General features: G+C 54.6%; 2 protein-coding genes across 14 annotated transcripts in view; one reads left to right on the forward strand and one right to left on the reverse strand.

Annotated features, from left to right (window-relative positions):
- The window catches only part of Plekhg3 (pleckstrin homology and RhoGEF domain containing G3), a 57,460-nt gene extending 41,329 nt beyond the window's left edge, over window positions 1–16,131 (forward strand). For 8 of the 11 annotated variants that reach the window (XM_045154410.1, XM_045154411.1, XM_045154401.1 and 5 more), the window contains 16 exons: window positions 262–359; window positions 1,434–1,503; window positions 1,791–1,837; window positions 1,950–2,100; window positions 2,188–2,319; window positions 2,467–2,649; window positions 2,815–2,907; window positions 3,161–3,247; window positions 3,467–3,500; window positions 3,850–3,948; window positions 8,091–8,129; window positions 9,013–9,035; window positions 9,395–9,754; window positions 10,267–10,383; window positions 12,496–13,909; window positions 14,804–16,131. In XM_045154410.1, coding sequence (XP_045010345.1) covers window positions 262–359; window positions 1,434–1,503; window positions 1,791–1,837; window positions 1,950–2,100; window positions 2,188–2,319; window positions 2,467–2,649; window positions 2,815–2,907; window positions 3,161–3,247; window positions 3,467–3,500; window positions 3,850–3,948; window positions 8,091–8,129; window positions 9,013–9,035; window positions 9,395–9,754; window positions 10,267–10,383; window positions 12,496–13,909; window positions 14,804–15,525 — 3,669 coding nt within the window. In that variant the 3' untranslated portion in view covers window positions 15,526–16,131. The remainder of the gene's footprint in view (window positions 1–261; window positions 360–1,433; window positions 1,504–1,790; window positions 1,838–1,949; window positions 2,101–2,187; window positions 2,320–2,466; window positions 2,650–2,814; window positions 2,908–3,160; window positions 3,248–3,466; window positions 3,501–3,849; window positions 3,949–8,090; window positions 8,130–9,012; window positions 9,036–9,394; window positions 9,755–10,266; window positions 10,384–12,495; window positions 13,910–14,803) is intronic. The other 3 variants (XM_045154407.1, XM_045154402.1, XM_045154408.1) reach the window with 3 other exon arrangements.
- Window positions 16,132–17,672: 1,541 nt separating this feature from the next.
- Window positions 17,673–21,945, reverse strand: part of Sptb (spectrin beta, erythrocytic) — a 147,066-nt gene continuing 142,793 nt past the window's right edge. For all 3 annotated transcript variants that reach the window (XM_004649261.2, XM_045154131.1, XM_045154130.1), the window contains exons 34-36: window positions 20,794–20,967; window positions 20,444–20,486; window positions 17,673–20,365 (exon numbers count right to left, since the gene is read on the reverse strand). In XM_004649261.2, the coding sequence (XP_004649318.2) occupies window positions 20,198–20,365; window positions 20,444–20,486; window positions 20,794–20,967 (385 nt within the window). In that variant the 3' untranslated portion in view covers window positions 17,673–20,197. The remainder of the gene's footprint in view (window positions 20,366–20,443; window positions 20,487–20,793; window positions 20,968–21,945) is intronic.

The raw sequence follows: 21,945 nt of genomic DNA on the forward strand, positions 1-21,945 counted from the left end.
ATTCATGATAATTCTCCTAACCTCCATCTTCCTGAGTGCTGGGATCACAAGACATCTGCAAAGACCCTATTTCCAAATAAAGTAACAATTCGAGTTCCCAAGTAGATGTGGGTGTTTGGCTCCTGTCTGCAGCCTAATACAGTGTGTGCTGTCTGTGAGACTGGGTCCTAGCTGTAAGATACAGTGTGGCGTTTGATATGGCTACGGGTGTTAGGAGACGACATCAGGAGGGGCTGGGTCCCGACACCTCTTTCCATGCAGGACTACCTCTTAAAGATCATCGACACTCCCGGGCTGCTGAAACCAGAGCAAGTCAGCGCGCTCTTTGGGAACATAGAAAGCATCTACGCATTGAATAGGTATGTGAGTGGGCCTGGGCATGTTTTGACCGTGAGGCACACCTCACGGTCTAGGGAGAATGTCCCTGGACTTGTAGGCTGTCTCATGTGGGCCTGAATGCTGAGATGGGGAATGGACGTCCACCCCTGCACAAGAGCGTAGTTCGCGCCACGTTGGAGAGAGGGCAGCAGCTAGGGTGGTGCGCTTCTGGGGTGGGGGAGAGATAAACTGAGGTCCTATCTGCTAGGCCCTTGCATACTGGTGCTTTTCTTGCCAGTGGTTCTTTTCTCCCTTACATCTTTGTTCTCCATTTGCACATCTTGTGGTTACTTCTCTTTCCTTTCCACTGTTCCCACAGGAAGTAGGCATTCCCTGGAGATCTGACCTGTCAGTGGAACATACAGGCCAGGCAAAACTGAGGCCCAGCCAAGGCCCTACCACAGGGCCAGGGGACTCTACAAGCCAACTTGCTGCCTTGGGACTGCAGACTGTCAGGGAAAGGCACTTTCGGGCTTGGGGAGCAGTGTTGACAGGACAGGAGGACCCTTCCCTTCAAGTCTCTCTGTGCCTGGAGAAGTCTGGGCATTGTCTAGGCAGGACAGCAGGCAGGGTGCCAGCAAGACTTAGGAAAGTGAGGGAGGCAGTTGGGACAAGAGGGGGAGTAGAGGTGGAGGAGGAAGAGCAGTGTTTCTGGGACTTCCTCACTGTCTCCATTTAAGATGGGGGTCCCTCCATGCTTCCCACATCCTCCCATCTGGGACTCCTTGCCCGTTCCCTCTCTTCTTCCTCTAATCTCTGCTTTTGTGTGTTTGACTCCCTGTGCCCGCAGAGGAGCTGTGTCCCCTCTCGAGGTGGGTCCTGTTCCTCTCCTGCTTGCTGAGCACACGGGTCTCCCTGGCTCCTTGTTTTTGTGGCTTGTTGGCTATTTTCTGTGGTTGCTGCCTGGGGTAGGGCTCACTGAGAGGGTGGAAGCCCCAACTCTTAGCATGACATCAGGGCTGGCTGAGAATGCATCTGAGGAGGCGTGAAGGGAGTGTGTCTCCGCAGAAGACGTCCCAGAGGTCGGGGTTTGATAACTGTTCTCCCTCACCCAGTCAGCTACTCAGAGACCTGGACAGCTGCAATAATGACCCTGTGGCAGTGGCCAGCTGCTTTGTGGAAAGGGTAAGAAGGGTGGTCCTTACCCCTGGCCCTGCTTTGCCGGGACTACCCAACGTAGTAGGCCATCTACGTCCCGGAAATCTCTCCTGGGGAAGGGCCAGCTGCCTGCCTAGAAAGGAGCAATATTCTTGTGTAGATAGGGTGCCCCAGACAACAGGGTACCACAAGGGCTCTGCAGGCCCACAGGGGAGGGGAGGACAGTGCGTTCTCAGGTGCCCAGGTCCATGATCCCACCGGGTTTTCAAGTCACACGAGCAATTCTGCAACCACTCTGTTTGGTCTCTCCTTAGAGCCAAGAGTTTGATATCTACACTCAATATTGCAACAACTATCCCAAGTGAGTACCCGGGGTGGAGAGGGGGCAGCCGAGCCATTTGGTGAGTCTGGGGACCCCTGGCTCCTCGCCAGGCTCTGCCTAGCTGGTGACAGCTCCTTCTCCTCTCTCCCAGCTCGGTGGCGGCGCTGACCGAGTGCATGCGGGACAAGCAGCAGGCCAGGTTCTTTCGGGACCGGCAGGAGCTGCTGCAGCATTCCCTGCCTCTGGGCTCCTACCTGCTCAAACCAGTCCAGCGCATCCTCAAGTACCACCTGCTGCTCCAGGTAGCCCAGGACCCCTCCTCAGAACGTGGGTTGGGGACGGGTCAGGGCCTGAAGTCAGTGCTGCCCAGACCCCTTTCTCCTGCCCAGGAAATTGCCAAACACTTTGATGAAGAGGAGGACGGATTCGAGGTGGTGGAGGACGCCATTGACACCATGACGTGCGTGGCCTGGTACATTAACGACATGAAGAGGAGGCATGAGCATGCGGTCCGGCTGCAGGTGCTCTGGGCCGGGAGGCTGGCAGGGGACTAGAGGGCTTGGGTGGTATCTGGGACCGCCACTGGGGTCAAGTTCGTAAGAGCCTCCCTTGTGGTTCATGAGGCCTGACCCTGCGGGTTGGGGGGTGCGTGTGTGTCTCTGCCACAGGAGATTCAGTCGCTGCTCATCAACTGGAAGGGGCCAGATCTTACCACCTACGGGGAGCTGGTCCTGGAGGGCACCTTCCGCGTGCACCGCGTGCGCAACGAACGCACTTTCTTCCTCTTTGACAAGATACTGCTCATCACCAAGAAGCGGGGCGATCACTTTGTCTACAAGGGTCACATTCCGGTAAGCAGGCCACCTGCCCTTCCTCTGCCTCCTCTTTCTTCTTTCTCCTTCCCCCAAGGGCCCCGGCTCCTCTGCCAACTGACCACTTTGTTGTGTTCCAGCGTCATCCCTGTGAGACTGTCTCATGAGTTGGGGTTCCCCCACCCTCCTGTCCTCTGTCCACAGTGCTCCTCGCTGATGTTGATTGAAAGCACCAGAGACTCCCTGGGCTTCACCGTCACCCACTACAAGCACAGCAAGCAGCAGTACAGCATCCAGGTGAGGGGAAGCTGGGGTGAAAGGGTGTCCGGAGTGAAAGGCGGGGGACCAAGGCTTTCAGGAACACGTGCTTGTGGCTCCCAGTTCCTCGGCCATCCCAAGCCTCAGCGTCTCTGTCTGTACAGTGAGGGGCACTGTGAGCACCCCTCCAAGGGGGCAGCACGGGGGTCCCCAGCACAGCCCCTTTCTCCCTCTTCCCGCTGGCAGAAGTGCTCTGTGTGCGAGACCCTTCATTTCCCTTGCACCCCCTCAGGCCAAGACGGTGGAGGAGAAGCGGAACTGGACGCATCACATCAAAAGGCTTATCTTGGAGAACCACCACGCCACCATCCCCCAGAAGGTCAGCGCCCAGGGGACTCCCAGTGGGGTTCAGGGAGAACTGGCCAGCTCCCGGAGGTCTTGCTGGGGCCCTGCCTCTTGGACACTAGCTCCACTGGGCCTAGAGTATTGGTTCGGCAGAGATGCAGGCCTTGGCATGGCACTGTGGGAGTCCTCCGGTGGGCGGGGAAGGCACGGCACACAGCAAGGAGGTAACAGGATGCGTTTCCTTTCCTTCCAGGCCAAGGAAGCCATCTTGGAAATGGACTCCTATTGTAAGTTTCCCTTCTCTGCCCGTTGAGTCCCCTTGCTCGTATAGCTAGCTCAGGTGGCAAGCCTAGTGTGACCCTTTTGTCCAGGAGCAGAGAGGATGGGGCGGCTCTTTCTGTCAAGGGTCAGGCGTGGTCATTTGTGTAACTAGGACCCAACCCTGAGTGCCTGAAGCAAAGTGATGAAAGATTTTTTTTTTTTCTTTTTGGTGGCGCTGGGGGTCGGGTTTGGGGAGCTGTGGAATCATCTGACCCCTGGAGCTAGAGCAGACTGCAGAAGCATGGCCTGGTACAGGCATTGTCTAGGAAGACTAACATGGAGCCACAAGCCAGGTTGTTTCTCTCCTGGGTGCAGACCCCAACAGATATCGCTATAGCCCAGAGCGGCTGAAGAAGGCTTGGTCTTCCCAAGACGAGGTGTCTACCCATGTCCGCCAAGGTCGCCGGCAGTCTGGTAAGGGAAGGGCTGTGAGGACAAAAGCCTTCTTCATAAGATCCTGAACCGGGCTGGGGACCAACATAGGAGGCTGCCACTCTTTGCAGAATCCTGGGGAAGGGTAGCAGGGCCAGTGGACATCTGTGGATCCTCCTCGTCCCTGTGCCCACACAGCTCTCCACTCTCCACCCACCACCTCGGGGCCTTCTAGGTCACCAGGATGGGGCGGCCTGTCTGTTCAAGGCCCAGGGAGGACATGCTCACTCAGAGCTTGGTACCTCTCCTCAGCACCCCCTTCCATCTGAACCTCCCTCTTTTGCTGCTCAGCCAGGAGTGGCACTTGGACGTGGCGTCACTGATGGTCTTCGGCCCTGTTCTGGAATGACAGAGACGAAGGAAGCAGGACAGGAGGAAAATGACTTAGACCAAATGGCACCAGCTCCAGATGGGAAATATTTACTTTGGGTCATTCCATTTTCCCTTCCTGGGTTTTCTTCCATTGCTGGTCTTGCTAATGCAATCTTCTTGCATTTGGAACGAATCGACTATTTAGAAAGTTAAAACATCGCTTTTATTCTCAGCTGTGCAGTGATGGGGGGTGTATTTTCAATGTCTGATTTTACTTTTTTTTGTTGTCATTTTTACATTTATTATTGATTTGCTATTTAGTCTGAGACCCAGGGGTAGATCATTGTTAAACTGGAAGCGGGTGGGGAGGAAGGCTTTTGTGAGACCCATGTTACAGTAGCCTACAGCAAAAGATTTTAGATTGAGAACCTTGTCTTGACTTGGCTCCTTAAGTATATTAAGTTTTTGATTGACCAGGTTCTTTGAACACCTGTGTGGTTTGATGGGCGGGTTTTGGCCTTCTAAAAGATGAGCCAGGTGGTCTCTGGAACATTTACATGGTAGTTTTGTTTGGTTATGTTTTTTGCAGTTAATGTTATTCTGAGTGGTTCTTGAGCAAGGTTGGTTTGGCTTGCCTAAGTTTTATGATTAAAAGCTCTAGCTAAGCCGGGCGTGGCGGCACACCACCCAGCACTTGGGAGGCAGAGGTAGGAGGATTGCCGTGAGTTGGAGGCCACCCTGAGACTATATAGTGACTTCCAGGTCAGCCTGGGCCAGAGTGAGACCCTATGTCGAAAAACCAAAAAAAAAAAAAAAAAGCTCTAGCTAAGCATGGTAGCACATGTCTTTAATCCTGGCACTTGAGAGGCAGAGGTAGGAGGATTGCTGTGAGTTCGAGGCCACGCTGAGACTACACAGTGAATTCCAGGTCTGCTTGGGCTAGAGAGAAACCCCATCCTCAATAAAAAGCAGAGAAAGAAGGAAGGAAAGCAAACTCTGAGTTGGGATATTGCTTTATTGGTCTGAATCTCTCCTTTTTTTGGTCATCTTAGCCTGATTAAAAAAAATTTTTTTTATTGACAACTTCCACAATTATAAACAATAAACAATGGTAATTCCCACCCGCCCCAACTTTCCCCTTTGCAACTTCACTCTCTGTCATGTCCCCTCCCCCTCCTTCCTTTCCTTGTATAACTCTCTTCCTTTCCCTATGGCATTACCCCTTAGTTTGCCAAGCTTTGTGTTGAAAGGTGCTGGCACATGGAGCACTCAAGAGATAATGGTAGTGATGGTACCACTCACGCGGTCTGTCGTGACATCAGCATCAAAGCTTCATCTCCGAGGGCCAGAGATACAGCTCAGTGGCAGAGCAATTCCCTAAGCTGCACAGGCCCTCAGTGCGATCCTCAGTACCACGACAAAAATAAAACAGAAACCCCAGGTCAGCTAGGAGACACTCTGTGAAAATAGTTGAATGTTCCCTTTACATGGGTGACTTGTACGGTCTCTGAATTTCAGCTCAATAACCGCCCCCCCCACCCTTGCCAAAAAGAAAAAAAAAAGTACTATCTAGCTCTCCAGGACAGTCAGGAAACGAGCCGTTTTACACAGGTGAAATTTCCATGTGAGGCTGAGCTTTTAGAACTCCTAGAAGAGTTGGGTTTTTAAAGGTCTGTTAGTTTTCATGTTTTAGTCTTAACTCTTACGAAACAGACATCTTTCTGAAATGTGCTTTCCATGCCAGAAGGAGATACTGCCACAGCGAAGCTCTTTGGAGCTGGTGCTGCAGCGTCAGCTGGTGTGAGCTGCCTGATGCTTCAGAGGCCCCGGGTGGTGGCCCTGTGGGTTGCCATGGAGATGGCCTGCATGTGAGCTGGATGTTCATCCCAGGTCTGCCATAGTGCGGCAATGTGCTTCTGGGTCTTGGCCTCTTTCCTATAGGGTCCCTTCCTCCTCCTCCTGTGTGTTAGAAGCCAGCTGATGGCATTTGTAGGAACTGTGAGCAAAAGCAGACTGTGGAGTTGCTGAGAGGAAGCACACAGGCCGCATAGGAGAGCTTAGCGCCAAGGCTGGACATCAGGGTCGTCCTTTCCTTATTGTAGACCACTGTGAGATAAATAAGGTCTTTTCCCTGCTCTTTTATTTTTTTTTTAATTTTTATTTATTTATTTATTTGAGAGCGACAGACACAGAGAGAAAGACAGATAGAGGGAGAGAGAGAGAATGGGCGCGCCAGGGCTTCCAGCCTCTGCAAACAAACTCCAGACGCGTGCGCCCCCTTGTGCATCTGGCTAACGTGGGACCTGGGGAACCGAGCCTCGAACCAGGGTCCTTAGGCTTCACAGGCAAGCGCTTAACTGCAAAGCCATTTCTCCAGCCCCCTTTCCCTGCTCTTAAACTGTTTGTCACAGTAAATAATTTCTTTTTAAGGCTAGGTCTTGCTTTAGCTCAGGGTGACCTAGAACTCACTCTGTAGCCCAGGCTGGCTTTGAACTCATGGTGATTCTCTTAAGTCAGCCTCCCAAAGTGCTGAGACTAAAGGCATGTGCCACCATGCCCAGCTACCTTAAATAATCTTGATTCTGAGCTTCAAAATAAAAGACTAGGACTTTTTTATTTTTATTTTTATTTTTGTTATTCAAGGTAGGGTTTTGCTATAGCTTCAGGCTGACCTGGAATTTACTGTGTAGTCTCAGGGCAGCCTTGAACTCATGGTGATCCTCCTATCTCCTCTGGTTCAAAAGTGCTGGGATTAAAGGTGTGTGCCACCACACCCAGCTAAGACTAGAACATTTTTTTTCTTTTTTTGTTTTTTCGAGGTAGGGCCTCACTCTAGTCCAGGCTGACCTGGAATTCTCTATGTAGTCTCAGGGTGGCCTTGAACTCATGATCCTCCTGCCTCTGCCTCCCAAATATTGGGATTAAAGGCGTGTGCCACCACACCTGTCTAGAACATTTTCTATTGCTCACTGTAGAAGCAATTGATTAGGTGTTTAGTACCTATGTCGATATAGATAAAAGGGTGTGCATGTTGGGTGTGCCTCAGGAGAAAGAGAAGTTCTTCACTATGTCTCCCTAAGGAATCAGACAAAATACCTCCGTAGACTTTCCTATGGCTCCAAGATTTAGCAAGTCACTGGCAGTCCTAAGGTTCCTGCTGACTGTCAGTCTGGTAGGCTAGGGCTGGTTTCAGGACTCTGTAGAGAAGGCTCTTGAGGCACGGTCCACGTCTCCTCTGCTCCCAGAAGTGCCAGTACACAAGGTGACGATGACCATTAGCCTAATGGTTGTGTTTTGTATCCCGTCCCCAGAGCCTGGTCACCCCCTGTCCAGCAGGACAACACTCCCCAGCAGGGAGCAAGGATTCACCATGCCAGGCCTTAAGGGCCGTAGAAAGTCGGGTGCGACCTCTGCTTCCCAGCCAGGGTGCTGTGAGGGGCTTGGCATGGGGCATGGCTAATGTGCTGATGTGCTCTTCGTAAGGGAGGTGGTAGAGGGAGGGCCTTGAGGTGGAGTTTTGGCTAGTTGATCTGAAATGGGCAGCATCAGGGTCCCTCCCTTTCAGAGGACTCCAGAACCTAGGCCCTGGCTGGTGTGCTAATGCAGGGACTGGCTAGTGCTCTGCGGGCTGCCGAGGAAGGTGAGTGGCTCTGGCCTGTCAGTAACACTGGAGAGGGGAGCCTTAGGTTGCTGGGGGCCAGCTAGAGTGAACCTTGAGCTGGTGACGGGCCGGCGGTGCTATGAGCTTGGGACCCAGGTCACGTACAGCCATTTCTTGTCCCGTGCTGACTCTGCTCATTTGTGTTCCTTAGAGCCCACCAGACACCTGCTCAGGCAACTGAACGAGAAAGGTAAGCTTGTGAGAAGGGTGGGCGAGCATTCCCAGGGAGCCCCAGGTGGGGCTCGAGGGAGAAGCAGGTGACAGCCTGGTCTGGGTTGTGGACAGCATGATAAAGGGGACTCAGCCTCCTTACTTCCTCCAAGAGTGTCTCACCCCTGCTGCCTCGCAGTGGGGCTTGACTCCCCGCGCTGCCGTTTCCTTGGTAGCTGCGCACACAGACCTGGACCGCTCTGTGCTGAGCTCTAGATCCTGTCAGTCATTCTTTTGAAATCCAGAACTGGTGAGGGGTCTGAGCATAGGAGCCCCTGCATTCACTAGTATCTCAGGGTGGCCTCTGACTTACAGCACTCCTCCTACCTCTGTCTCCCAAGTACTGGAATTAAAGGCATGTGCCACCACACCTGGCTTTTTAAATTTTTTTGCTTTGTTTTGTTTTTAGAGGTAGGGTCTCACTCTAGCCCAGGCTGACCTGGAATTCACTATGGAGTCTCAGGGTGGCCTCGAACTCATGGCAATACTCTTACCTCTGCCTCCCGAGTGCTGGGATTAAAGGCTTACGCCACCACACCCAGCTTTAAAAAATTTTTAACTTTATTTGACAGAAAGACAGAGACAGGAAGAGGCCCTGGGGCGTGGGGGGCGGGGGAAGAAGGGCGCACCAGGGCCTTCTGCCACTGCAAACACCAGACACATGCACCACCTTGTGCATCTGGCTTACTTGGGTACTGGGGAATTGAAACAGGGCCTGTAGGCTTCACAGGCAGATGCCTTAACTGCTAAGCCATCTCTCCAGCCCTCTGGCCTCCTTTTTAAAGAGGCTCTTTTTCCTGCTTATTGGTCTCTCCTCTTTCCCTACCTCTCCTCGATGTGCTGGGATCCCTTGGTGATGTCAGCAGCCAGAGCAGCAGGAATTAAGGTAAAAGCAAGGGGTTATAGAGGCCAGGGAGGTGGGGATGCCTGGAGTGAGGGTGGGCAACACTGCCTGGGTCAGGTCCCATGGACCCTTCCATACTTCCTTCCGAGAGCAGCACTCAACAGTGACATATCCAACCTGCATCCTTTCCTTTTTCCCTCTTGGGTCCAGCAGGCTTCCTTGGGGGACCTGTGTTCTAAACTCTGTCCCAGCCTTCCCACCATGAAATGCCCCACCCCTCACTAGACCCCAGAGGAGACTTGGGTTGGATATCTAGGAGTAGCTTTCTTGTGGTGAAGCCACTCGAAGGAGGTGAGGTTGCCCACAAGGCAGGTCACAAAGGGCTGTTGTGCCCCGAACAGCACGCGGGCAGTGCTGGCACCCTCCTGGACTTTGAGCAGCCACCCCAGGCACGGGACCTACAGCCGGAGGCTGAGGGGGCTGCCCAGGAGGAGCATGAGGAAGAGGAGGAGGAGGCTGTGGAGGAAGAGGAGGAAGAACAGCAGCAACGGCAGGCCTTTCCGGTCTCTCTGGAAGACCTGGCAGGGCACGAAGGCAGTGAGAAGGTGTCTGGGCCAGAGCCCCCGGGCTCGGAGGAGGAGGAGGAGGAGGAGAGTCTGGCAGTGGCAGAGCAGGTAGCTGACTTTGCCAGCTCCCTGCTGGCCGCTCTCCACTGCTGGCACTATCGGGCCAACGCTTTACTTTTCTCCCGGGGTGCTATGGTGAGGTGTCTCTTTGATCTCCCCCTTCACCTTGCATGGTCCTTGGCATGTGCATACCCCTCCCCGAGTCTCCTCTCTCCTCTCCCCCTCCCCTCCCTCTCTGTTCCTGCCCTCCTGCCATCAGCATTTCTTAACTCACTGTTACGCCTCTGTGAGCCCCTGGCATGCGCTGCCCCTGGACTGGGTACCTACCAGAATGCTACCCACTGAGCAGGACTAACAGGGCAGGAGAGGGGAGTGAGGGAAGGGGAGGAAAAGCCAGCACCCAGTTGATGGGAAGGTCAAAGTTCCCTGGGATGGTGGGCTGGGCTTTTCGGAAGCTGCACACCTGACAAGGACTTCTGTGGCCCCAGGCCTGGCGGTTCAGGTTGGCTTTGCAATGGCTTGGGCTTATGCCTGGCTCTCAGTGCAGCTTGGAGTCCCTGGGGTGTGGGAGCCCCTGACTGTGCCAGAGTATGGAAGGGACCAGCTCTCCACTGTCTTGGAACTGATGGCTGACCTCTTTGCTTCAGGGGAAGAAGGGCTGCAGAGATTCTGAAGGCCCTAAGAGCTGTAGAAAACCCAGCAACCGATCTCCAACCAGTGCAGAAAAGCGCATGAGCTTCGAGTCTGTCTCTTCCTTGCCAGAGGTGAGCGCAGTGGGGTGGGGATGGCGCAGGTATTGGGAGTCTGGATTCTCCAGGTCTGCAGGCTGGTCTTTTAAGCACAGGCTGTCCCTCTGGGCTTATGGAAAAAGGATTCTCCACACCCTGGACTCTTGCCCCTTCAAGAATGCATGGTTTGGTAAGCAGTCAGCCTGTTTCTTCTGTAAGGTGACCCTTCCATGGACCCTCTTGGGTAGGTTGCCTGTGCACTATAGGGCACCATGCTTGTCCTGACCAGCATGCTGGACATTTAAGTTATGCCTGCGGCCACCTGGGGGGGGTCAGGTAGAGTGTGGGTGCCCATTGGACGACACCTGCTTTTTCCTTCTGTTCCCCACAATAGCTCCAGAGGAAAGGAGGCTTAGGGACAGAGGGAGTGAACACAAGGCAGCTTCTAAGGGGCAGAGCTGGCCCAGGCTGGGTCTCTGGCTCAGAGGAGCACTGTCCTCTTCCTGCCCTCCCACTCTGTCCTGGGGTTGTGTGGTGCTGACTCCTTTGGGTTCTCACAATTAAAAGGACAGGGTCATGACTGAGACCCTAGGTGGAGCCAGGCAGGATAAGAACAGAAAAGAATTGAAATAGAGCCAGGCGTGGTGGCACACACCTTTAATCCACACTCAGGATGCAGAGGTAGGAGGATGTCTGTGAGTTAAAGGCCACTCTGAGACTACATAGTGAATTCCAGGTTAGCCTGGGCTAGAGGGAGACCCTACCTCAAACAAAAAACAACCTCCCCCAAAAGAATTGTAACAGAGGTAACAGGTGAAATTAACTTCAGTAGCATATTTTGTTTAGCCTAATGGATCCAGACATTAATGTAGGGACTAGAGGAGATGGCTTAGTGACTGAAGGCATTTGCTTGCAAAACCTGAAAGCCAGGTTCAATTCCCCTGTAATTCCACATAAAGCCAGGTGCACAAAGTGGTGAATGCATCTAGAGTTCAGAGCAAGAAGCCCTGGCATGCCCATGATGTCTCTATCTCTTTCTCTTGTCTCTTGCAAATAAATGAACAAATATATATATATTTTTAAAAAATTAACATTTTAAGCCAGGCACAGTGGAGCATGCCTTTAATCCCAGCACTTGGAAGGCAGAGGTAGGAGGATCGCCATGAGATCAAGGCCACTGTGAGACTACATAGTGAATTCCAGGTCAGCCTGGGCTAGAGTGAAACCGCACCTTAAAAACAAACAAACAAAATGTTCCTGATAGTGTCTATGCTTTCCTTACACAAAGCTGTCCACACAGCAGGTCTCAGAATGCCAGGGTGGCTGGGCAGTGCAGAGCTAGATGATGGGTTTTGCTCTGTAGATTACGGGCTAGGACAAATGGAGCCGGGTCTGATGCCTTTAAGTGTTTGCCCTCATCCTCTTCCAAAAGACCACTCTGGAAAAAAACTGCCTGTGTGTCAGCAAGCTTATGGTTAGATTACCAGGTGATTGGGAGGGAGTTCTTCAGTTTGCCTCCTTCATTGCCCATCTATCTGTTGGGCATGTGCAGCTGAGCTGAGCCCACAGGTGCTGAGGCAGGCTGGCTGGCAAGAGCCGGATTCCCCTGTCCTCAAGTTCTGATGGTGATCCAGCACATGGTTTGAATGGCCCCTTTATCCCTGGCCCTGCCCTGGTCTCTCAGGGAGGTTGGGATGCACTCCCCTGTTACTTAGGCCACGGTTTGGGCCTCTGAACCCCAAGCTACCTTGCCCCACCGGGCGGTAGCATCGTGACTCTGCCGGGATTCCTGTGACAGAAGGCCCCTGGCAGTCTGCCAGTGTCTGGCCGCGTGTTGTATGTTCCTGCGTGTTGTATGTTCTCTGTACTTCGCAGAGAGACAGCCACCGAGAAAGGGTCATCGCACTTCCCCATCCCCAGAGTTTTCCCTGGTTGTGAGGACATGGGCCCAGCATCCAGCTGTAGAGTGACTAGAGCGCATCATGACCACGGACCTGTTGCCTTGCTTTTGAGTCGTACTCATTCTGGTGGCCTTTGTGCTGAGCTGCAGGCCCTGTCCCTGCCCAGGGCCCGCTGTGCCTTCCTCTTGCCCTCCAGGTTTCATGAAGGAGGAGTTTTCCTTATGTGAGTTCTCTGCTTGTGTCCCAGGTTGAGACAGACCCTGAGCCAGGGACTGAGCAAGAGGTCTTTGCTGCTGTGGAAGGTCTCAGCGCAGAGGAGATGCCTTCAGACCCAGAATCTCCAGAAGTCCTGGAAACACGGCCTGACGCCCCCCAGGCGTTGTTGGCGATGGACCACCCAGCAGATGTGGTAGACTTTGTGGTGGCCGAGTGCAGTGAGGACCTTAAGGCCCTGAGCAGTGAGGAAGAGGAAGAAACGGGGACAGCCCAGGAGCCGGAGAGTCTCCTGCCACCCTCTGTGCTGGACCAGGCCAGCGTCATTGCTGAGCGCTTTGTCAGCAGTTTCTCTCGGCGGAGCAGTCTGGCCCTGGAGGATGGCAAGTCCAGTGGCTTCGGGACACCAAGGCTGACCAGCCGGAGTAGCAGTGTGCTCAGCTTAGAGGGCAGCGAGAAGAACCTGGCCCAGTGGGGCAGTAACCCAGATTCCCTCGGCTCCCCGCCTGCTCCAGAAATGGCCATCAACGTCGGGTTGGCCACAGAGAGTGACCCTGCTGTCAATGGGACGGAACCCCCAAACGCAGACCGCCCCGTGGAGCCCGACAGATCTTCCTGCAAGAAGAAGGAGTCAGCACTCTCTACCCGAGACCGGCTGTTGCTGGACAAAATTAAGAGCTACTATGAAAACGCTGAGCACCATGACGCGGGCTTTAGCATCCGGCGCCGAGAGAGCCTCTCCTACATCCCCAAAGGACTGGTGCGCAGCTCCGTGTCCAGGTTCAACAGCCTTCCCAGGCCAGACCCGGCACCGGCAGCTCCGGTGGGGTGCAAGAGGCAGGGGGCCTCCCGGCCGGCCTCGTGGACTCTGTTTGACCTCCCGGGCCCCGACCAGCCGGGCCCAGGGGAACTGGGTCCCGTCTCGGACGCTGAGTTCCGTCCGTCTTCGGAAATGGTGAAGATGTGGGAGAGAATGGAGTCTTCCGAGAGAAGCCCGTGGGCGGGGCCGGGCCAGGCCCAGGCCAATGGCTTTGAGCTGCAAGAACCGCTCTTCATCCTGGAAGAGCCCGAGCTGGGAGCCATCACCGAGGAGTCGGCGGCCGCCTCTCCGGGAAGCGCCTCCCCCACCGAGCGGCCCAGCCCAGCCCACCTGGCCCGCGAGCTGAAAGAGCTGGTGAAGGAACTGAGCAGCAGTGGCCAGGGGGAGCTGGTGACCCCGCTGCACCCCCGCATCGTGCAGCTCTCCCACGTGATGGACAGCCACGTGAGCGAGCGCGTCAAGAACAAGGTCTACCAGCTGGCCCGCCAGTACAGTCTGCGGATCAAGAACATCAGGTCGGCGTCCAGGCCTCCTCTGCAGTGGGAAAGGCCAGCTCCCGAGACGGAGGCGCAGAGCCCTGCCATCCCCTGCCTGCAGGAGGAAGCTGGAGAGCGACCAGGCAGCAAAGGTATGATGGAGATGGGGGACCCAGGGGTACAGAAGCCAATAAGGAGGCAGCGACCTCTAAAGACGCCATGCTGAGAGCATTGGATACACAAGCACCATGGTGCACAGTGAGCTCCGGCAGCCTGGTTGGCACTCGGAGGCCAGGCCTGCTCTCCTGGCTGAGGCTTTCAGTCCTGTCTCCCCAGCCCTGTCGATGGAGTTTGGGGCGGGGGACCATTACCCTTTCCTGACCCGCTAAGAGCAGAACCTCTCACAGTTTCCTTTGACTCCTTTTCCTCTATTGCCTCTTCTTCTTCTTCTTTTTTTTTTTTTTAATATTTATTTGACAGAGAAAGAGGGAGGGAGAGAGAGAGAGAATGGGCACACCAGGGCTTCCAGCCACTGCAAATGAACTCCAGACATGTGCAGCCCCCTGTGCATCTGGCTAACGTGGGTCCTGGGGAATTGAACCTGGGCCCTTTGGCTTTGCAGGCAAATGCCAAGCCATCCCTCCGCCCCCCCCCCTTTTTGGTTATTTTTTGAGGTAGGGTCTCACACTAGTCCAGGCTGACCTGGAAGTCACTATGTAGTCTCAGGGTGGCCCTTGAACTCACGGCGATCCTCCTACCTCTGCATCCCAAGTGCTGGGATTGAAGGTGTGTGCGCCATCACACCTGACCAGCGCCCCCCCTTTTTCTAAAAAAAAAAAAAATTATTTTTATTTATTTACTTATTCGACAGAGAAAGAGAAAGAATGTACTGCCTCTTCATTCTTCCCGTCGTCCTTTGACGAAGGGACAGCAGGCTGTAAATTGCATTTCTCTTCCGCCATAGCCCTGCAACCAGCTGCCCCTCCTCCCTGCCCGGCTGCCTGCACGGTGGTTCTGCTACCTGCGCTCTCTCTCTCTCTGCACAGGCAGGAGGAAGCCCGCGCTGTCCCTCCTCAGCTACGAGCAGCTGGTGGCCCAGGCGCACAGCCCTCCCAAGCCCTCCTCTGCCGCCCAGGCCTCGCCAACGCCGCCGCCGCCAACGCGTCGGTTCTCCTCCAGCTCTTCGGCTGCGTCGCCTGGGGCCAGGCCCTCGGCCCGGAGCCCCCTTAGTCCCCTCGACGCCGAGACCTTCAACTGGCCCGACGTCCGAGAGCTCTGCTCCAAGTACACCTCCCAGGACAAGGCGGCCCCGGCCAAGGGCGGCCCGCCAGTCAACCGGAGCCGCTCCTTGCCCGACAGCATGGTGGAGCGTCCGGCGTCCAGCAGAGCGGGCCGCTGCTGCAGCCTGAGGGACCGGGGAGGTGTCGAGGCCCCCCAGCCCCTGCCCCCGGGCTCTGCGGCCCCGGGTTCCCTGAATGGAGATGAAGCTCTGTACGTTACCGCAGACCTCACGCTGGAGCACAACCGGCGGGTGATCGTCATGGAGAAGGGACCCCTCCCCAGTCCCGCTGTGGGGCTGGGAAAGGAAAGCAGTGGCCGAGGACCGAGCTCACCGCCGCCGGCCTTGGCGGGGCAAGGCCAAGATTCCCAGGAGTCTGCAGAGTACGGGCCCAGGGAAGAAGGGGTCAGGGACCCAGCAGACCCCAGCAAGCAGGGCCGCGTGAGAAACCTGAGGGAGAAATTCCAGGCCTTGAACTCCACAGGCTGACCCGACGCCCATGGGCTGGAGAGGACCCAGGCGTGCTCTCCCGCTGAGTCTCTGGTCCGGGGCCTCACCAAGGCTGTCCCCGTTTTCTTCCGGAAGAATGCTCTGGAAAGTATTGTTGTCCACTCTGCTGTCAGTGCTAAGTGCTGGCTATGCCCCCCGGGGTGTGGGGGAGGGCTATGAGAACTCTCCTCAGGCCTAGATGAGCCACTTCCCTTGTAAATAGTCCTCTGATACGAAGCCAGATGTTTTTATTTAAATTCACTCTGCCCAGGGAGAGCAGGCACTGCCCAGGCATCCCACACACTGGCTGGTCACTGCCCAGCTGAGGACCCGGAGGGAAGACAGCCTGGGCTAGCTCTGCTCGTTAACTGCCTTTTCTTAGGCTCCAGGCAGGAATGAGGCCAATAATTTATTATTGCTTTCCATCCTGTGGTGTGTGTATGTGAGCGAGTATGTCTTCCTGTGTATTCTCTCCTCCTCTGAGGAGTGTTAACGAACTTGGTTCAGGTACTTTGGAAGGCTGTCTTGCTGGTCCTGTGGTTGTCGCTAACGGACACACATTTCATTAGTTGTCAATGGTGTTAATAACCACTGCTGACCAACCAACCTGTGTGTTGACTCTGTTACTGGGTCCTGGCTGGGTGGGGGAGGGTTGTTTAGGGGCCAGCCATGTCTCTGGGGAGGAAGGGACACCACACGGGTCTAGACGCATGCTTCATCCAGGCCCAGGTGTGAAGACTTGATCACTGCCGCTAATGAGCTCCCACATACTTCTCTGTCCACCCACAGTGCACTGCTCTGTCTGCGATCAGGGGTCCTACACACTGGCCCTTAGCTCGCCTAACGTACAAACACTGAGGAGGTGTTTCCAAACCTTCCCTGAGCCTGGAAATGTTTTGCAGTAGCTTTTGACTTTATGGGAGAAGTGTATTTTGCTAGGATGGATCCTCATGGCTTTCATAAAAGTACCTTCTTCCAAAGGGCCAGGAAAGCCTCCCTAGTTCTTGTTGTTTTTCCCCTTTTCTCCATGGCCAACCAGCCATTTTTGGCTTGGTTTGCTCTGGCTGGGCCCCAGTGAGGAAGCGGTCCTTAAGTCCCTCAGGTGTGCGAAGTCAGGGCCCATGGGTCTTCTAGTCTGGGAGGATAGACTCAGCTTGAACGACGTTTCTGCCGAGTCTCCCAAAGTGAGGGAAGATTGGAGGTGAGTGGCGATCCGGGCAAAGCGGGCGGCGCTAGCCCAGGTCATGTGTGCTGCCCTGAGCCTTCCACGGTCACCTCCGTGGAGGAGAGCCGGCTCTGAACAAGTCCCTTCCAAGAGAGGCTACAGTAGCCAGCCACAAGTGTACTAGGCAGGTGAGCCAGCATCTTGGCAGCCTTTCCACTAGCTAGTTGGGTCACCCGTGCTTGGCTTGTATGCAAATCTAAAGCTGGGTGTGTCACCTTCTCTGTAGGTGGTGCCTGGGCACGTGATCCTCTTATCCCATCTAGGTATGTCTGGGAACCTTGGACCGAGGCAGCTACTGTCACTGGCTGCCCATTAGAATTATCTGTGGAGCTTTAAAAACCTGTCAGTGCTCAACCGAACGGCTGCCTGCAGATAGATCCCAGGACTGTCTGGGGGTTCTGATCCCAAGCCCGTTCCTGAGCTCTGTGGTTAAAGATCTGGATTCATCTTTGCTTAGAAATGACTGTCCTGCAGCAGGCCTTTAAGTTGAAGGAACTCATGCATGAAGCAAGCTCTCTCAGGGTCTCAGGTGGGGCCTGGGTCCTGGCTACCAGCGTAGTCATTCCATCAGATGGCAGGGACAAGCTATTTAATCTGGCTATGCCCCCTCGAGGCAAGAGTGAGAAAGTGAGAGAGCATTGGCGCACCAGTACTATTGAACTCCAGGCTCGTGCACCCCCTGTGCGCATGCGCGACCTTGCGCACTTGGGTCACTGTGCGTCAGGCTTACGTGGGAGACCTGGAAAGTCAAACGTGAGTCCTTAGGCTTTGCAGGAGAGCGCCTTAACCGCGAAGCCGTCACTCCAGCCCTGGCTACCCCTCTTGTCTTCGTTATGGTGCGCCGCCTTCAGAAGCCCAGTCCAAATGGAAATATGGAAATGAGGCTAGTCAAACAAAAAACTGAACCAATGGTGGAGCATTATTGATTTATTAGAAAAACTAGTAAATGGGTTTCCTCTGGTTGGTGGAAGCACATTTGAGCAGGTAGAGGACAAGGCCCAGCTGGCCCCAGAGCCAGCCCCAGATGGCATGATCTGTGCCCAACAGGGTTACTTTCCTCTGCAGCCACCTCCTCTTGTGTGTCCTCCCTGAGCTTGCGTGTCCAAGGGACCAAGATGTGAGGCCTACTGGCCTCTTCCTCCTCTGGATCTCCGCCTCCTCCCACCAAAGGAGGAAGGGGATCCACGATCAGCCTTGCAGAACTGATACCTTCCGATAGGCAGGAAGAAGGAGTGGGGTGGGGAGCCGAGCCAATGCAGGCCTCCAATGCAGGTTAGTGGAGGTAGGATGGGAGGGCACCAGGACCCTCTTCCTCCCTCAGCCAGTCAGCCAAGACCTGGGCCTAAGGGAATGGGGACAGGGAAGAAGAACCCCCTGACCAGAAAGAGCTTCCTCTAACTGCCCTGGGGAGGAAGCCTGTTATGCTGGTGTGTCTACCCAGTTTGGGAGTACTGTCAAGGAAAAGACTGCAAAGTAGAAAACGCCAAGAGAAAACCCAGCCTTGCCGGGGCACCAGGAGAGCCTCGCCTCAGAGCACACAGGGTCTCCCAAAGCCAGCCACCTGCAGAGTCAATGCAGTGGCTGAGTGTCTCGGGACCTGGGTGAGATGCATGGGTGATGTTGGTCACATGCAGCTGGCTGCCCTTACCCCGTGGTGGGACTTAAGGTGGGGAGATCTCAGCTCGGAGCCCTTTCTTTCTTGACCGTGAGTTACTTGCTGGAAATTTCTTACTCCACATGCTACTTGGGCACATGTGGAGGGGAGGGGTAGACCCTTGTCCCTTGGTCCCCCAAAGACTGGACAAGAGAAAGTGACTGAGAGTTGCTTGCCATCTACTTCTTTGTCAAGGACTCCCCGCCCTACACACACCTGTCTTAGAAGTGGGCATGCCCTTGGATGCACAGAAGCCTTTACTACCAGGTGAGTTCAGGTATCTCGCTGCTTCCTGCCTTGGTCTTCCCAGCTGTAGAAAGGCTGGTGAATGGTACCTACCCTGGTCAGCATCGAGGGATTCTATGAATAGCTCATATAACTGGATACCCCTATACAACCAAGGCTTCTTCCAACAAGAAGGCAGTTAGAAACTGTCTGGGGACCCTGATGGTCTCCCAGGGGAAAATTCCTGTGGTCCCCCCAGCTTGACTGTCTTGGACCTAACCCCAGTGAGCATACTGTGCTAGAACCGTATTGCTTTCAGTGGAGTAGCAGGAAAAGTCCTTGAGGAACCAGTGGTCCCTCCCCTGCAGAAGCATGGGAAGGCTTTCCCTGGGGCCAGAGAATACAGAGCCCTCTTTGCTGCTTAGGGGTGGTGGTGGTGGTGGCAGATATTTGGGGATCTCTGTACCATGTGATTCCCAGAATCCAAGGCCAAGCCTTCAGAAGCAGATCAAGAAGGGCCACAACCTCCATGGCTCTGGCTACAGCATTCATCTCTGCACATGGGCCACGGTAGTCATTTGACTTTGGGATTCTCTACCGAGTGGAGGACCTGGAGTGTGTGTAGCTTGTCTCTGGGACCCGGCACTGGCTGCATATTGCTGGTTTGGCTTGCGACCTGGACAGGAGACAGGGCCACAGCACAGAGAGGGAGAGGCAGCGCCTCAAGCAGTGTCAGACCTGTCTTTCCCCCGAGCCCTAACCTCTAGCCAGGGTTTCCAAAGAGGAATACGGTGTGAAGGCTGCTGGTCATTCCTGTTTGTCCCTGTGCCAGGAGCAAAGGGTGCAGAGTGCCAGGTGGGATGGGGCAGGACCCTCCTTCAGTCAGGACTCCCTGTACGGGAAGGGGAGAGAGGCAGGGACACGCTAGCCCTGAGGAGACAGTTCCAATTCTGAGGAAGCCCAGTGGAGAAGAGACTGGTGCTTCCCAAGGCTCTCCTTGTCTCCTGGGTGTCCCAGCAGCTCCACGCCCAGAGCTTGGGCTGTATGGCCCACCTGATAGCCCCTTCCTCCTGTCCCTGAGGGGCAGGGCAAACATCGTCAGCGTCTCTTCTCCTTTCCCCCCCCTCCCCCGGCTGTGACTGTGGGCAGCTACCCCAAGCAAAATTTGCCATGGGAGTAGACAGCACTTGATGAGCACTGTCAACCTTCCTTGGCTTTCACAGGCATGGGACAGGAAGAGGAGGGCGTGTCCCTCACAGAACCCTTTCCAGCTGCATAGGAGTCCTTGTCCTTGGAGCCCGGCTGGCCGTGTGTGGGGGTGGAGGGCTGTTGGCAGTAGGCGGAGAGGCCAGGCAGGGCAAGGCAGCTATTGCGGCGGAGTGTGGGCCTGGGGGACTGGCCCAGGGACTTGAGCAGGCAGGCTGCGGGCAGTGGGTGGCAGGCGGGAGACGCACCGGCTGTTGCTGGGGGGTGGGGGGGTTCAAGGCCGCGGGCTCCTGGTCCTCGGGTGTCCCGATGCGCACTGTTGCTCTTGCCCGGCTGGTCTCACCCACAAGGGCTGCCAGCTGCTACTTCTTCTTGGGGAAGAAGCTGAATCTCTTCTCCTTGTCCTTCCGGCTGAGGCTGGCATCGGGACCAGTCAGGGAGGGCAGGGGCAAGCTCTGTGCCTTGACGCGGATGCTCTGAGACTCATTGATGGCGGCGCTCATGCCTTGCAGCCAGGACAGCATCTCCTCCTGTAGGGTGGGAATGTCATGGCCAAGTCCGGGACTCAGTCCTCCCGGAGCCGTCTGGACGAGGCCACTGGCACTTACCTCATCCTTGCCATGGAACAGCCACTCGCTGCCATTACTCAGCCTAGAAACACAAACGGTTTTGTGTCACGGGGTCATTTCTGGAGGACTGTACCTGGCCAGATGGCTGGCCATGATCCCCTGCCGCCTAGTACCCGGGCTCCCCTGAAGTGGCAGAGCACCTTCTGAGAAAGCTGGAAGTCTAGACCATGACCCACTTTTCTCTGAAGCCCCTCTGAGAGGCAGCTCTGACTTGGAGCTGGTTCCCTGCAGCAGACTTCTGCCTGGCCACTAATGCCCAAGCCAGCCATCAGTGCAAAGGTTCAAAGGGCTTAGGGCCCAGGCCCAGGTCAGTGGGCAGGAAGACTCACCTCAGCTTAAAGACATGCTTCTTTTTCTTATAGTTGGCAGCGATCTCACAGATGGCGTGTCTCAGAGCCAGGGGCTCCTCCCCATGATAAGGCACCCCTAAGGCCAGGTTCTTAGCATCCTTATAGAAGGTCAGCTCACTGTTTCTGAGCACACAGTACAAGTTGTTCCAGGACCTGCAAAGATGTGGACAGGCAGATCACCCATGATCTCGATACCACATCTCTAACAACTAGTTCCTAGACTCACTATTTTTATTGCCTCATTTCTGCCTAGTAGATAATAATAGATTTAGCATTTTTTTTTAAAATTAAGTATATACTTCGTATGGACACATCATGTGTTGGTATCATCCTTTCCCTCTTTCCTGCCCCATTCCGCTAAGGGCTATCCTCAGTGGAATTGCTAGTATTCCCCATGGGACTAGGGGTCATTAGATTTAGTATTTTAAAAGGGGGAAATTGGCTGGGCATGGTGGCACATGCCTTTAATCCCAGCACTTGGGAGGCAGACGTAGGAGGATTGCCATGAGTTCAAGACCACCTTGAGGCTATATAGTGAATTCCAGCTCAGCCTGGTCTAGAGTGAGACCCTACCTCAAAAGACCAAAAGAAAAAAAAGGGGGGGGGATTAAGCAGGCAGTGGTGGTTCATGCCTATAACCCCAGTACTCCAGGGGCTGAGGTAGGAGGGTCACCATGAGTTCAAGACCATTCTGTGCTAGAATGAGACTGTACATCAAAAATAAATAATAAATAAATGAATAAAATAAAATAAATTAGTAAATAGGGGAAATTAAAAGACATCTGGAGGCTGGAGAGATGGCTCAGCAGTTAAGGCACTTGCCTATAAAGCCTAATGACCACAGTTAGATTCTCTAGTACCATACAGAGAGAGAGAGAGAGAGAATGGTCATGCCAGGCCCTTTAGCCACTCTAAACAAACTCCAGATGTATGCATCATCTTGTGCATCTGGCTTATGTGGCTCCTGGGGAATTGAACCTGGGTCCTTTGGTTTTGTAGGCAAGCAACTGCTAAGTCATCTCTTCAGCCCATACAATTTTTAAAATATTTTACTTATCTGAGGGAGGAAGGGAGAGAGAGAGAGAACAAGCATGTCAGGGCCTCTAGCCACTGCAAATGAACTCCAGATGC

Source organism: Jaculus jaculus, chromosome 7, assembly GCF_020740685.1.
Source record: "Jaculus jaculus isolate mJacJac1 chromosome 7, mJacJac1.mat.Y.cur, whole genome shotgun sequence".
In the NCBI taxonomy this organism is placed as follows: domain Eukaryota; kingdom Metazoa; phylum Chordata; class Mammalia; order Rodentia; family Dipodidae; genus Jaculus; species Jaculus jaculus.